The sequence below is a fragment of the Oncorhynchus keta genome, chromosome 7, assembly GCF_023373465.1.
Source record: "Oncorhynchus keta strain PuntledgeMale-10-30-2019 chromosome 7, Oket_V2, whole genome shotgun sequence".
Taxonomy (NCBI): Eukaryota; Metazoa; Chordata; class Actinopteri; order Salmoniformes; family Salmonidae; genus Oncorhynchus; species Oncorhynchus keta.
Genome location: NC_068427.1, coordinates 45,247,134 through 45,261,732, shown reverse-complemented (window position 1 = coordinate 45,261,732; position 14,599 = coordinate 45,247,134). Strand labels below are relative to the sequence as shown.

At 41.7% G+C, this 14,599-nt stretch overlaps 1 protein-coding gene and 1 pseudogene across 1 annotated transcript in view; one reads left to right on the top strand and one right to left on the bottom strand.

The window, feature by feature from the left end:
- Window positions 1-627: 627 nt before the first annotated feature.
- Window positions 628-3,596, top strand: LOC118386438 (2-oxoglutarate receptor 1-like; annotated as a pseudogene).
- An 8,445-nt stretch (window positions 3,597-12,041) lies between these two features.
- LOC118386392 (heparan-sulfate 6-O-sulfotransferase 3-B-like) overlaps window positions 12,042-14,599 on the bottom strand; it is a 137,954-nt gene continuing 135,396 nt past the window's right edge. The window contains exon 2 of the mRNA XM_035774125.2: window positions 12,042-13,062. Coding sequence (XP_035630018.1) covers window positions 12,336-13,062 — 727 coding nt within the window. The 3' untranslated portion in view covers window positions 12,042-12,335. The remainder of the gene's footprint in view (window positions 13,063-14,599) is intronic.

The window sequence follows — 14,599 nt, the reverse complement described above, 5'->3', positions numbered from 1 at the left end:
CCTCCCCCCCAATTTTTTTGTTTGTTGAAAAAGTGGTTATTCTAAAACTTTTCCTACCCTAATAATGATGATTACCAACCTTCTCTGGCATCCACGCATACCAACACACATATATTATTATTTTTATTATTATTACTTAGGTCATTTGTTAATACTAGTTTGATGGTATACTACTCTCTGTTGTATTACAGCAACCCTGAGGCACTCTCTATTTCAACAGCAGTCACTGTTGTGCTGGATGTATTTGAACTTAATCATTATTTCTCTCAGTTCAGTTGCTGAAAATATTTACAGTCGATGTGCTAAATCAATACGTTCAGAGCAATTAAAGCAATACAACTCTGAGACAAAATTACTGGATACGGGTAAGGTTCTATAAAGCCTATTCAAACCCGTTTGCCTCCTTGTGTTTATTTGTGTGAGAGAATGAGAGTGAGATACACAGAATGCTAGAGATATTATTCTTATTATATTAAGTACTGCACACAGAAATAGAATGCTATAGATGAGGGAAGAATTGCTGCACACAGAAATAGAATGCTATAGATGAGGGAAGAAGTGCTGCACACAGAAATAGAATGCTAGAGATGAGGGGAAAAGTACTGAACATAGAAATAGAAACAGGAAATGAGAGAGAGAGTACCTCTCCAGTTTGTGTATCAGAACTTCTCATTTATCCGGAGCCAACGGGAAGGTGGGAAGAAGGTAAATGTGAAAGTGATGGCTGGTCAGTGCCCACGTCCCTCCTACACTTGTCGGTGCCAGTCTGCACAGCCATGAATATCACTTCATCCATCTACCTACTAGTCATTGTCTGTTATACACACTTCCTCATCTTCACTGTCTATTTTGTACGGTTTGATACTTATCAGATGAGAGGAAAAAATATTATATGGTTTTATTATACTGTCAAATTTTAACCTAATATTAATTTCATAAACTACAATATAATTATAGTGCTATTCTCTTCAGAATCAGTTTCTGATATTATGCACCATTTAGTGGTAAAAAAGGATCACTTTCTTATTGACAAGTTGACAACAATATATTTGTTATATTTGTACAGTATAGTGAATATGGTTAAAAACTGTCAAAAATGAAGTCAACGATATCTTCAGAATTTGTCCCATACATCACATGTAGATAATTTTATCTTTTATTAGTAATTTTGCGTTATACTTTATTATTGCAACAAATATTTGTACAAAAATGGGTTGGGACGGACTTAATAGCTTGACTAAAAATGTATTTAAAAAAACAAATGAATAAAACATATTTTGGCTTAGTGTATTGAAAATATCAAATTATAATCATACTGTATTAATTATATTGCAAACAGATGCAATTTCAGCTTATGGCCGCTAGATGTCACTCTTCTCCTGTCTGTTTTTTAGGACTACACAAGAAACTGGACCACCACTGGAGAATCATTCATAATCGCCGTGGAATGCTTTCTATCAAGTTATTTGAAAGTTGACTTTCTATTATAAAAATGTTATTGAAATGTCTCAGAGGTATGTCCCATCACTATTCCTTTTGTGTCGAGGGACGATTCAGCGGACCGTTGATGGCTTGTTTCCGTGGTATTCTAATAAGGAAATGAAAGGACATTCTACGTGACCATTAGTGTGTGGTCAATAGTTGAACAATAACCTGGAGATGGAGTATGTCTGCCACTTGTGTCCTTGGTCAAGCAGAGGGATACATGACACATCTTTCAGGTATGTAGGTTCGGAGAAGTCTGAATTGTTATCAAATCCCAATACTGCAGGCATTGCTTAAACAACAACTACAGTTTAGCACTTGTGTATCGGCAATAAAAGATGTAAAAGTAAGTTGGACTATTTGGTTTCATTAGTACAGTGTAAAACTTTATAATTGTTTTGACAGTATTACACAATAAAATGAACAGTAAAGTACCATATGAATTATTTACGGTAAATTGCCGTTAAAAGGCAATGCACTCTGGGTGATTTTAGCCATAAACAGTAAATGATACCATACATTTCAAAGAAACTTTTGTTTAACAGTACATTACTGTAACCGCACAGCATTGTGGGATTGTCAACTTGGAATTTTTTCAAACAATACTTGAGTAATAGGATTGAGAGACATCAAGATCTGAAGTGAACCAAACAAGGTGTGTACAACATTCCTATGATTTACTAAATGACATGGTATTGTTGTTTCTGGCTCATTTAAATATTTTGTGGAGTGCCTTGTAATAGGCTACATTTGTGCCAGACATTAATGAGAGTGCTGTACCAATTGAACTGATATGTGGTAGTAGTGACCCCAAAAAATGTAATGTGTACAGGGAACAGTGGCAGCCTTTTCAATGGTTGAGTATTTTTCATGTCCTTTGACCTTTGATAAGGCCTCTAGAAGTGATATAAAATACCAAAATCTAACTACGTGACTGATTAGTTTGAGTACACATTTGAGAACTTTAAACCTGTTACAATTTGCTGTTTGACTCCAATGGGTGTACTACTTCCTCTGTTGGTAGGCAGTGGCACTAATTCTGTGTGGGAGGGCTCTGGGATGCTCTTAAAACTGACTGCTGCCTGAAGATTCAGGAAATTCAGGAGTGACAGACGGGAACTGGAGAAACTCCGCAGTTTATGGTGGGAATAAACACATTCTTAAACCACATGGACAAATTCAACTAGTCATTTTTTAATGGGATAACATTATACACAAATTGTCTCTCTACTTGTGTCTTAGGCCAATTTGTTGAATATTACAACACAACCATGTCTAGAGAAAAAAGTGAACAGTGAGGCCACTGACTGTTTCCCAATTGATGAGTACAGTAGGAGGTACTATCTCCCGGTCACGTATGGGATCATCTTTTGTATTGGGGCTGGTGGGAAACATCACCTCAATCATTATCTACGTGGTCAGGTTGCAGCCATGGAAGAGCAGCAGCATGGTGAACCTTGCCGTGGCAGACCTCCTGTACGTCCTTCCTGGTCCACCACTACATGCAGGACGACTGGATCATGGGCGACGTCATGTGTCCCATTGTCTGCTTTAGCTCTCACTTCAACCTGTGCTTTAACCTGTATGGCAGCATCCTCGGCGACAAAACAGGTAAAAGTAAGTTGGACAATTTGGTTTCATTAGTACAGTGTAAAACGTTATTGTTGTTTTGACAGTATTATACAATAAAACAAACCATGAAGTACTGTATTAATTATTTACGGTAAATTGCCATAAAAGGCAATGCACTCTGGGTGATTTTAGGGGTAAACAGTAAATGATTCCATACATTTCAAATACATTTTGGTTTAACAGTACATTACTGTAAACCACACAGCATTGTGGAATTGTCAACTTGGAACATTTTTGAAGGCTTAAGCTCCTACTTCAACCTGTACGGCAGCATTCTCTTCCTCACCTGCCTGAGTGAGTTCCACTATGTGGTCATGGTCCACCCGCTGAGGGCAGCCCAGGTCCAGTGGAAGAGCTGGGCTGTCATAGACTACTCGGCTGTATGGTTCATATCTATACTGGAGATTACAACCATGGTCTACATGACCACTGTGGAGAAGACTGAGAACTTAATTTATGCATGTATTATTTTTATTTAACCTTTATTAAGAACAAATTCTTATTTACAATGACGGTCATGTTTGGATTTTGCTAGTAATGATCCAGAAGAGGTGTGGGTCTATGCCTGGCTACTCACAGTCCTGGGCTACCTACTCCCCCTAGTGGGTCTTCGCCTGGCTACTCACAGTCCTGGGCTACCTACTCCCCCTAGTGGGTCTATGCCTGGCTACTCACAGTCCTGGGCTACCTACTCCCCCTAGTGGGTCTATGCCTGGCTACCCACAGTCCTGGGCTACCTACTCCCCCTAGTGGGTCTATGCCTGGCTACTCACAGTCCTGGGCTACCTACTCCCCCTAGTGGGTCTTTGCCTGGCTACTCACAGTCCTGGGCTACCTACTCCCCCTAGTGGGTCTTTGCCTGGCTAATCACAGTCCTGGGCTACCTACTCCCCCTAGTGGGTCTTTGCCTGGCTACTCACAGTCCTGGGCTACCTACTCCCCCTAGTGGGTCTATGCCTGGCTACTCACAGTCCTGGGATACCTACTCCCCTAGTGCGTCTATGCCTGGCTACTCACAGTCCTGGGCTACCTACTCCCCCAAGTGGTTCTTTGCCTGGCTACTCACAGTCCTGGGCTACCTACTCCCCCTAGTGGGTCTATGCCTGGCTACTCACAGTCCTGGACTACCTACTCCTCCTAGTGGGTCTATGCCTGGCTACTCACAGTCCTGGGCTACCTACTCCCCCAAGTTGGTCTTTGCCTGGCTACTCACAGTCCTGGGATACCTATTACCCCTAGTTGGTCTATGCCTGGCTACTCACAGTCCTGGGATACCTACTCCCCCTAGTGGGTCTATGCCTGGCTACTCACAGTCCTGGGCTACCTACTCCCCCTAGTGGGTCTATGCCTGGCTACTCGCAGTCCTGGGCTACCTACTCCCCCAGTGGGTCTATGCCTGGCTACTCACAGTCCTGGGCTACCTACTCCCCCTAGTGGGTCTATGCCTTGCTACTCACAGTCCTGGGCTACCTACTCCCCCTAGTGGGTCTATGCCTGGCTACTCACAGTCCTGGGATACCTACTCCCCCTAGTGGGTCTATGCCTGAATACTCACAGTCCTGGGCTACCTACTCCCCCTAGTGGGTCTATGCCTGGCTAGTCACAGTCCTGGGCTACCTACTCCCCCAGTGGGTCTATGCCTGGCTACTCACAGTCCTGGGCTATCTACTCCCCCTAGTGGGTCTATGCCTGGCTACTCACAGTCCGGGGCTACCTAATCCCCCCGGTGTCGGTGTGCCTGAGCTATGCCGATGACCGACGGGCCCCACGAAGGCTGTCCAATTCCATCATTTTTACTTAGATGTGTGTGTATTGTTGGGAAATTTTTAGATATTACTGAACCGGTGTAGCTTGAAAAACAAGCATTTTGCTACACCCGCAATAACATCTGCTAAACACGTGTATGTGACCAGTCAAATTTGATTTGATTTGAGCTGGATGCATGACCGCAGGCTGGCTGTGCTGATCCTGGTTGTGTTTGTAAGGTGCTTCATCCTCTTCTACATCCTCCGTGCCATACAGATGTATAGTCGGATGGAAGCCAAAACACTGGTGCCCTATATACTGCTGAGGGGGGTCAATTAAGCAATATGGCCAGAGGGGTGTGGTATATGGCCAGTATACCACGGCTAAGGGTTGTTCTTATGCACAACGCAACTTGGAGTGCCTGGATACAGCCTTTATCCGTGGTATATTGGCCATTTATCACAAACATCTGAGGTGCCTTATTGCTATCATAAACTGTTTACCAACGTAATTAGAGCAGTAAAATATATATATAAATGTTTTTTCATACCCGTGGTATACGGCTTTCAGCCAATCAACATTCAGGGCTCGAACCACCCAGTTTATAACGCAGCCTATACCATCTCCAGCGCTCAATACCTTCTTCAACCTGGCTCTGTACACACTGGATGGAGAAAGGGTTCACCAGGTGGTCCTTCGCCTCCTCCGCTGGAGATTCCAGTTTCTCAAGACCAAGAGGCCCCTTGTGGCTGCAGTGATCGGCCAACCAGGCAGCAACAGCATTTCACAGGCTATCATGCTAAAGAGTTAAGTAAAAAAAAAATCCACATTTTATACGGTTGTCTTATTTCATTCCAAAACACATAGAAGTCTGCTTTTGGATGTTGACAACATAGCAATTTTCTCTTCACTAACTTATGGTTTGAACTGCCTTTGAGTAACTTTATCAGATGCAGCCTTTCTAGTGCAGAGTGTTGGAGATGCAGGGATAGTGATGGCTCTCTGGTTCCCTTTATATTGTCTTGTCCTGCAATCATTTTTCCCATTCATGAAAACATCAAATGTATTATTAGTAATCCCTTAGCTTTGTACTGTCTCCCTGCTTCCCATAAAGACTGGGTACATACAGCCCTTATGCTTGGAAGAAAATGTCTGGTTAGAGAATGGAAAGCCTCTGATTTACCCTAAGTAAATGTATGGTTCTTCCAACTGGGTACTTTAGCAACATACAATACATATTCTTTACGACTTATCAACCATGTGGCGAAATATTATTTTGACAATATCTTGATCATAACAGTGGTTCAGGATACCTCAGTGAAAATGGAGTGTTACATTTCAGCCACAAGCCAAACTCTTCCAATGTGTTCTAGAGTCTTGGTTGATGTATTTCTCCTGTTCTCTCTGCCAGCGTGACGTGATTAGCCAGTGATTTTATTTTAATGTATCTTTCCAGTTTTCCGTTGGTTTTTGTTTGCTGTCATCCCTTTCCTTTTCTATTTAATTTGTCTCATGGGTTCGTGAGTTCATTAGTATTCATTGGCTCGTGTCATTTTCTATTTGTTGTATGCTGTTGTTTCTCTATAACAAAGTGAAAATGTCAATAAAATATTGGTCATGCTGCCTTTCTATGCTGACTGTGATTCTAAACATTACTCATATTGTCAACATGTTATTGCCATGAAACTGGTTCTTTTGACTGCAGTGATAGATAAATCACAGCCGGCTGATCATATATTGAGTAGACTGGATTCAGTTAGGAAATTCTGGGTTTCACATAGCTTTTCTGGGGCAGTCCTGGCAATAGTGTTTCAAATGGCATTATAACCATACAAGCTGCGAAACCATGCAACACAATGAGGTTAACATGGTGTTATACTGTTGGTAAGCTAAAATTAAATCAATAAAATGTAATCACTGTGTCAGTAAATATTGGACAAAAATATTGCCTCAAAATATCAGACTCAGGATTAAACACTGTCACCTATGAACATGCTATAGAGCCATAGATTCAATAAGTATATCAGACTTTGATGCAGGGTGATTGCCCTTGTGATTCACTTATAAAAGCTGTCAACCCATTCCTCTCATATGGCTTATGTACACCTGGGGGGAAGATCAGTAGAAAAGTCCAGAGAGCAGAAAGTAGTCTAGTCGTGTCTCTTTCAAGTCATTACACACTTCTTGCTGTTAAACTTAAGAGTATAATACAGTTGGGCCTTCTGGGTGTAAATGACGTGCTGAAGACATAATCTATTGGGCTGAGCCTACGATCCACGGAGCTTGAGAAGGACAGATGTCACTAGAAATGGCATGGAGGGAGAATTTTCAAAGTAATACAGTGACCCCACTGTGTGTACATCATGGAGCCAGTAGACACGTGACTACCCGAGTAGTGTAAATCATCAGGGGAACATCCTCTCGAGGAAGTAAACTCAGGGTTGGAGAAGGAAGTCAACAGCACGTCACAAAGTCCGTCAATATTGTTACACAAGTGAATAATTAATCAGTGCAATAGGGAAGAAATATACAGTTGAAGTGAGAAGTTTACATACACCTTTGCCAAATACATTTAAACTCAGTTTTTCACAATTTCTTAAAATAAAGTTGAGATCCTATCTGACCTAAGAAGGGACATTTTTACTAGGATTAAATATCCTAGTAAAAATGTCCCTTCTTAGGTCAGATAGGATCACAACTTTATTTTAAGAATGTATAGAGAATGATGAATAAAAGTAGAGAGAATGATTTATTTCAGCTTTAAGTTCTTTCATCACATTCGCAGTGGGTCAGAAGTTTACATACACTCAATTAGTATTTGGTAGCATTGCCTTTAAATGTTTAGGGTAGCCGTCCACAAGCTTCCTATAATAAGTTGGGTGAATTTTGTCCCATTCCTCCTGACAGACCTGGTGTAACGGAGTCAGGTTTGTAGGCCTCCTTGCTCGCACACGCTTTTTCAGTTCAAATTTTCTATAGGATTGAGGTCAGGGCATTGCGATGGCCACTCCAATACCTTGACTTTGTTGTCCTTAAGCTATTTTGTCACTACTTTGGAAGTATGCTTGGGGTCATTGTCCATTTGGAAGACCCATTTGCAACCAAGCTTTAACTTCCTGACTAATGTCTTGAGATGTTGCTTCAATATATCCACATCATTTTCCTACCTCATGATGCCATCTATTTTGTGAAGTGCACCAGTCCCTCCTGCAGCAAAGCACCCCCAAAACATGATGCTGCCACCCCCGTGCCTCACGGTTGGGATGGTGTCCGACGGCTTACAAGCCTCCCCCTTTTTCCTACAAACATAACGATGGTTATTATGGCCAAACAGTTCTATTTTTGTTTCATCAGACCAGAGAAAAATTTCTCCAAAAACTACGGTATTTGTCCCCATGTGTACGATATTTGTCCCCATGTGCAGTTGCAAACCGTAGTCTGGCTTTTTTATTGCGGTTCTGGTTCTTCCTTGCTGAGCGGCCTTTCAGGTTTTCTGGAATTTTCCAAGCTGTTTAAATGCAGTCAACTTAGTGTATGTAATCTTCTGACCCACTGTAATTGTGATACAAGTGAATTATAAGTGAAATAAACTGTCTGTAAATAATTGTTGGAAAAATGACTTGTGTCATGCACAAAGTAGATGTCCCGACCGACTTGCCAAAACGATAGTTTGTTAACAAAAAAAATGTGGAGTGGTTGAAAAAGGAGTTTTAATGACTGCAACCTACGTGTATGTAAACTTCTGACTTCAACTGTATGTATGTCAATGAATTTTAGAAATTACCTGATTGTACAAGGATCCATTTGTGCAGGTGGAACCCGTTTGTTCACAACAGCCAACATCGTAATAAATCAGGTTATTTCACATTGCCAGTCTGTACACAATAATAATCCAGTCATCTGAATTTGCTCAAATGAATGCAGTAAGATTGGGTCCACAGAGAAGGAGCACAGAGACGAATACAGGACATGTTCTGTTTACTTTCCCTGTTTGTGGGGAGGAGTCATTTCCCCTCCTAAACATCAAGGTCAGGAAGGGTTAGAGGAAGACAGAGGGCTTTGTAGAGAGTAGACAGTGGAGTCTGTCTGTTCAGTTGTGTTGTGGAAAGTCAGTTCCTCCTGTCTTGATTAGAACCTTAAAATATACACATTGTAGTGTGTTTACGGGCGGCAGGTAGCCTCGTGGTTAGAGCGTTGGGCCAGTAACCGAAATATTGCTGGATTGAATCCCCAAGGTGACAACTAAAAATCTGTTGTTCTGCACCCGGAACAAGGCAGTTAACCCACTGTTCCTCGGTAGCCGTCATTGTAAATAATAATTTGTTCTTAACTGACTTGCCTAGTTAAATAAAGGTTACATTTCCCCCCCCAAAAAATGACATTTCCTGCATGGAGAGAAGCTTGTCTTAGGCAGGCACAGTAGTAGTCAAATCAGTGTCTGATAAGCAGACCTATCCTTACCTTGTTACTGCTGGATAACAGCAAGTGGAAGAGACTGGTGATTGTCTAGTTCATATACTGTATATTGACTACCATTTCTGGACCAGAACATTCTGAATTATTTTCCCTTGTCCCTTAGCGATAATCTTACTATAGCAGGAGGAAAGGACACTAAATATTTAGTGTTCCTCTCAATGGTCCTCTCCTGTTTGTCTAATTTTGGTGTTTTGCAATAATTACATGTATTAGACCTGGGTTCAAATACCATTTTCATTATTTAAATTACTTTCACATACATTTCAAAGTAAGTATTCTGATATTTTTTTTGTAAATGCACTTGGAAAGTATTGGTATGCATTTGAACCCAGGAGTATTTTTAAAAAATGTATTTGGAAATAAATATTTAAAAATATATTCTAATAGTACGCTATTTATAGGAACGTTTTTTGGGAGAAAAAAAAACTTACAATTTTTTCCAATATTGAAGTAGTTGACTTTGGCCACATTATTAGAACATTTTCAAATACACAGAAAGTAAGTATTTAAAAGAACAAATAATTAAATTCACATTTAATTTGAACCCAGGTCGGACCTCTTATTGAAATATGGAGACAGAGACAGACACAGTATGACTGTGTTTTACATGAAGTATGACATGAAGTACATCAACTAAAAGGATACTTCATTATGATCCATGAATATCAAAATATTGATGGAAATAATAAAGGCCAACATTTTGCTAACACAACCAATGCTAATAATTCATGTAAACACGGTTATATATGCATATTGACAGTGCATAGCCTACTGATGAAGAAGAGGTACAGTATGTTGGATGCCTGGTCACATTACTGGGACAGTGTTTATTTGGGCTGTTTACTAACATGGCCGAACCTAGTGCTTGTAACTGGAATTACATTTAAATATTGAGATCTCATGTATGCATGCGGTTAAATGTCCTTCAATAACATTTCTAATGAATCTGGTTTTATACAAGTGATTCCAGTCAGAGGTTGGCCATGGTTGATCAAGGCATTTATGTCTAATATCTGAAATAGTATTCACCCAGCTTTGTAGACCTGACAAGAAAAATGCCGATGAAGTATGACACGTCAAATGGAATCAAGACCTCCCTTTTCCTACACAATCATTTGACCAGGAACATACAGATTCATACATTTAGAAAGTTAACCTTAAACACCACTTCCCAGAGTGATGATATATAACCCCTTTCCTTTAAGACAAATTTTGCGATACATAAATGTAAGATTATCTGTTATTCAAAGATGTGCACTTAAGTTGAATGACAGTTGAAGTTTATTCAAATCACTCTATCACAACATGGCCTATCACAGGGATTAGGGAATGGCAGTACAATATCTAGTGTGACATGACCTTTTTAGGTCCACTTTCATCACTTCATTTACACAGAGATCATAGGTTTTGACATATTCATTTCAGACTTTCCAGACTTTGCATCAATATATACATCACACTACTGTAAGTTTGAGCAGATAACAACTACATGAAAATAAGATATTGTTTTCGTCAGGGCGATTTTTTCACAGCACATTCCATCGTTTTGAAAGAAAAGTGAAAAAACACTCATGGTATTGTATCCATAATGTTGATTTGAAAATTATGAGGTAATGTATTACCATAGTGGGTGTGTTGGCTCAATGGCATTGTGACCAATATACAATGATGACAAAAACACACACATACATGAGCGCGCACACACACACACACTCACACACACACACAAACACACACAGAAGGAGGTATATACACACACACACACACACACACACACACACACACACACACACACACACACACACACACACACACACACACACACACACACACACACACACACACACACACACACACACACACACACACACACACACAGAAGGAGGTATATACACACACACCATTATAATAATTTATTAGCTCAAACAATTACTTAAAACGCAAAGAACTAGTTTTCCCGGAACCAGATGCTGCGTATTCTTGGTCAAAAAAGCACTTTCAATAGAGATGATTAATTTAGCTTTTTAGTCCAAGCGCAGGCCTAATTTGGATCATGGATTAGTATTACATTACAGTAAATCAACGAACTGGATACAAACTAACGTAAACGACATAAACAATTCCACTCACAGGTTAAGGTTAATGGACCAAAACTGTGCTCAGTGACGAGACAGAACTATCAAATCAGAAGTAAATTCATATTTTAATGAAAATATCGTCATTGTATAGTTGGAATGCTCATAACAGAACAACACATCAGATTAGCTGATCCAACAGTGGTGTTGGCGTGGGCTCCACCACCATGGAAAACCACCGAGTGTGACGTCGTGAGCACGAGGGCCGAAAATGATCACAGAGTAAGGTGTTTAGATGACTATTGCAGAGTCTGCTTACTGCCATAATCTGTTTAAGGTCGTATTATTAGTGTGCATGTAAACTCTCACTAAATTGCAATTAAAAAAGTAATTATAAGCAGCGCCTTTTTATTGTGTTCTCTTTAAGAGTTATCACAACCTGCATGATTATAGCTAACTATGACTGATAGGCAGGAAAGTGCAGGAGCACCAAAACAAAACAAGAAACTTTAGCAGAGCTGAAACTGAGAAAGAGAGATATATAGAGATAGTAGACAGAAACAGAGAGAAGGGGGAGAGAGAGATAGTAGACAGAAATAGAGAGAGAGAGGGAGAGAGAGAGAGAGAGAGAGAGAGAGAGAGAGAGAGAGAGAGAGAGAGAGAGAGAGAGAGAGAGAGAGAGAGAGAGACAGAGAGAGAGAGAGAGAGAGAGAGAGAGAGAGAGAGAGAGAGAGAGAGAGAGAGAGAGAGAGAGAGAGAGAGAGAGAGAGAGAGAGAGAGAGAGAGAGAGAGAGACAGAGAGAGAGAGAGAGGGAGAGAGAGAGAGAGAGAGAGAGAGAGAGAGAGAGAGAGAGAGAGAGAGAGAGTACCATGTGAGACTGACTGTTCTGTGCCTATCTCTGGGTGGTCAGGTGTGGGACCTCACCAGCGAACCACCTGGCTGGTGTAGTCTTCGGTGGTGGTGGCCAGCTCGTCTCCGCCCCCTCCCCCGCCCACCTGTCGTTTGGGGAGAGAGTCCCTCCTCTGCTCCCGCAGCCAACGGCGCTCCTCGCGCCTCTTCATGCGCTCCTCCTGGTGCTGCCGCTGGCGGGTGTATTGGAAGCGCTGGAGGAACAGGTCCTTGGCGTACTCGTACAGCTGCACGTCCAGGTAGTTTAGCTCCTCGATGCGGCGGCGCACAGCTTCGCTCAGGTCCACGTTGGCGGCGCGCGTGCTGTTGATCTGCGTGAAGGCGGCGATGAAGTGCAGGCTGAACGTCCTCTCAAACAGGTACTGCGTCTTGCGCTGGAACTCGGTCAGGCCGTAGAAGGCCATGTTCTTCAGGTTGTTCATGGCGCTGCCCAGCAGGATGTGGTTGCGCTCGCTCTCGTTCATGGATAACAGGTTGTAGCAGCCCACCAGGCTGAGGTCGGCCAGCATGCGCACCTGCCGGTTGTTGGCCAGGTTAGAGGGGCAGTCCATGAACTCGGTCAGGGTGACGCCCAACCAGTCGTCCCCGCTGTAGCAGGTGGGCAGTTCGTCCTGCGTGGGCGAGCGCCCGTCACACATGTGCAGGGAGGTCTTCCAGGTGGCGCCGCGCTGCACGTGTTTCCATTCGCTCAGGTAGCGGGAGACGGGGTCACGCAGCATGGTTATGTAGTAGAAGTTCCTGCAGACAAAAAGAAACAGTCAGAGAGCTGTGAACACATAAACATCACACAGGCCCATGTACTGACAGGTGGTGACTTATGTGTCTGTGTAGTAAACTTAAAGGTTGGATGCTAATTACCAACCTGAAACTTGAAAGATTCTCAGAGAGGTCTGTTTCCCTACTGTCCTTGAACACGTATGTTCTTTATGGTGTCAATATTGTGAATATCAACAAAGTCATGTTTTAGAAGTCATCTGAGGAATGTGTTCATACTTTGATAATATTACAGTACTCATGAGCATGTCAAGTCATCAGAAATAGCCTGAAGCACAAACCTAGATGGTCAAGTAAGTTTAAAAAACATATCAGATCCATCCTGGTTTATTTGAATGAGGAGGAGGTGTTTGTGACAGATGTATTTATTTTGCAGTCCTAATCGTGTGCTTTTACCCATCAGTTCACTACCAAACAGAGCTACACGTTTTAGAGGAGAAATTCCAGTAGCACTTTGGTGGAGAGGAGAGCTGTTAAATGAAAGATACTTTCTCTTAGACACATCACTGCCTCTCCTGCAGTCCATGTAAGCCTACGTACAGCCACGGAACATGGAGGATGTCACGTGTGCTCCCTCTCTGGCCCTCTCTGGCCGCTAGGTCACCAGGCTGCTCGTTATGGCGCACACCTGTCACCATCGTTACGTGCACCTGCGCATCATCAGACTCACCTGGACTCCATTACTTCCCTGATTACCTTCCCTATATATGTCACTCCCTTTGGTTCCTTCCCAAGGCGTCATTGTTTTCGGTTCCAGTGTTAAGTCTGTGCGTTAGTCGTGGTTTTTGTTGTGGTTATTTTATTTTTTAAACACGCGCTCCCTGAACTTGCGTCCTGACTCTCAGCGCACATCGCTACAGAAGAAAACTGTAGAATCTTTATTTAAATTCAACAGATTCCTGTAGTGCCAATTTAAAGGACATTCATAGGATAAGAACACTTGTAAAGGCTACAGTAAAATCAGAGAATGTGCTGGATAATCGAGACCAGTAAGAAACGTAGTACAAAGTGAAAACACTGTCTAAAAGCTATGGAGAACAAACCCTGAATCTTACTCAAAAAACAGTTAAGTAGTAGGAATGATAGACAGTACAGTTCCACAATACTGGCCAGCTCCAAATGGCCGAACACATAAGAGGATTCAAAATGTTTTCGGCACTATACTTTGCAAAGAGAGCTGTCCATTTATACAAATTACCACAAGGCTTTTTGACAACTTCAAAGGAATAACATCAGACTCCCAAACAAGGCTGCCATGCAGCCCAAAACTCTAAAATGGCACGAAGTACATGAGGAAGGGTTAGGGGTGGAGAATGTAGCATTTTTTAAAACACCGGCATTTTCTAGCAATCTAGAGCCATAACCATTATGCTTAATTCTATTTAAAAAATGTTCATTTTTCTGCATATCTAAGCGTACCTCAGCTGTCTGTATCCTCCTGAACAGAGGTGTATATATTTTTTAAAGAAACTAAATATGCTCCTCTGCTTTTGCTAAACTG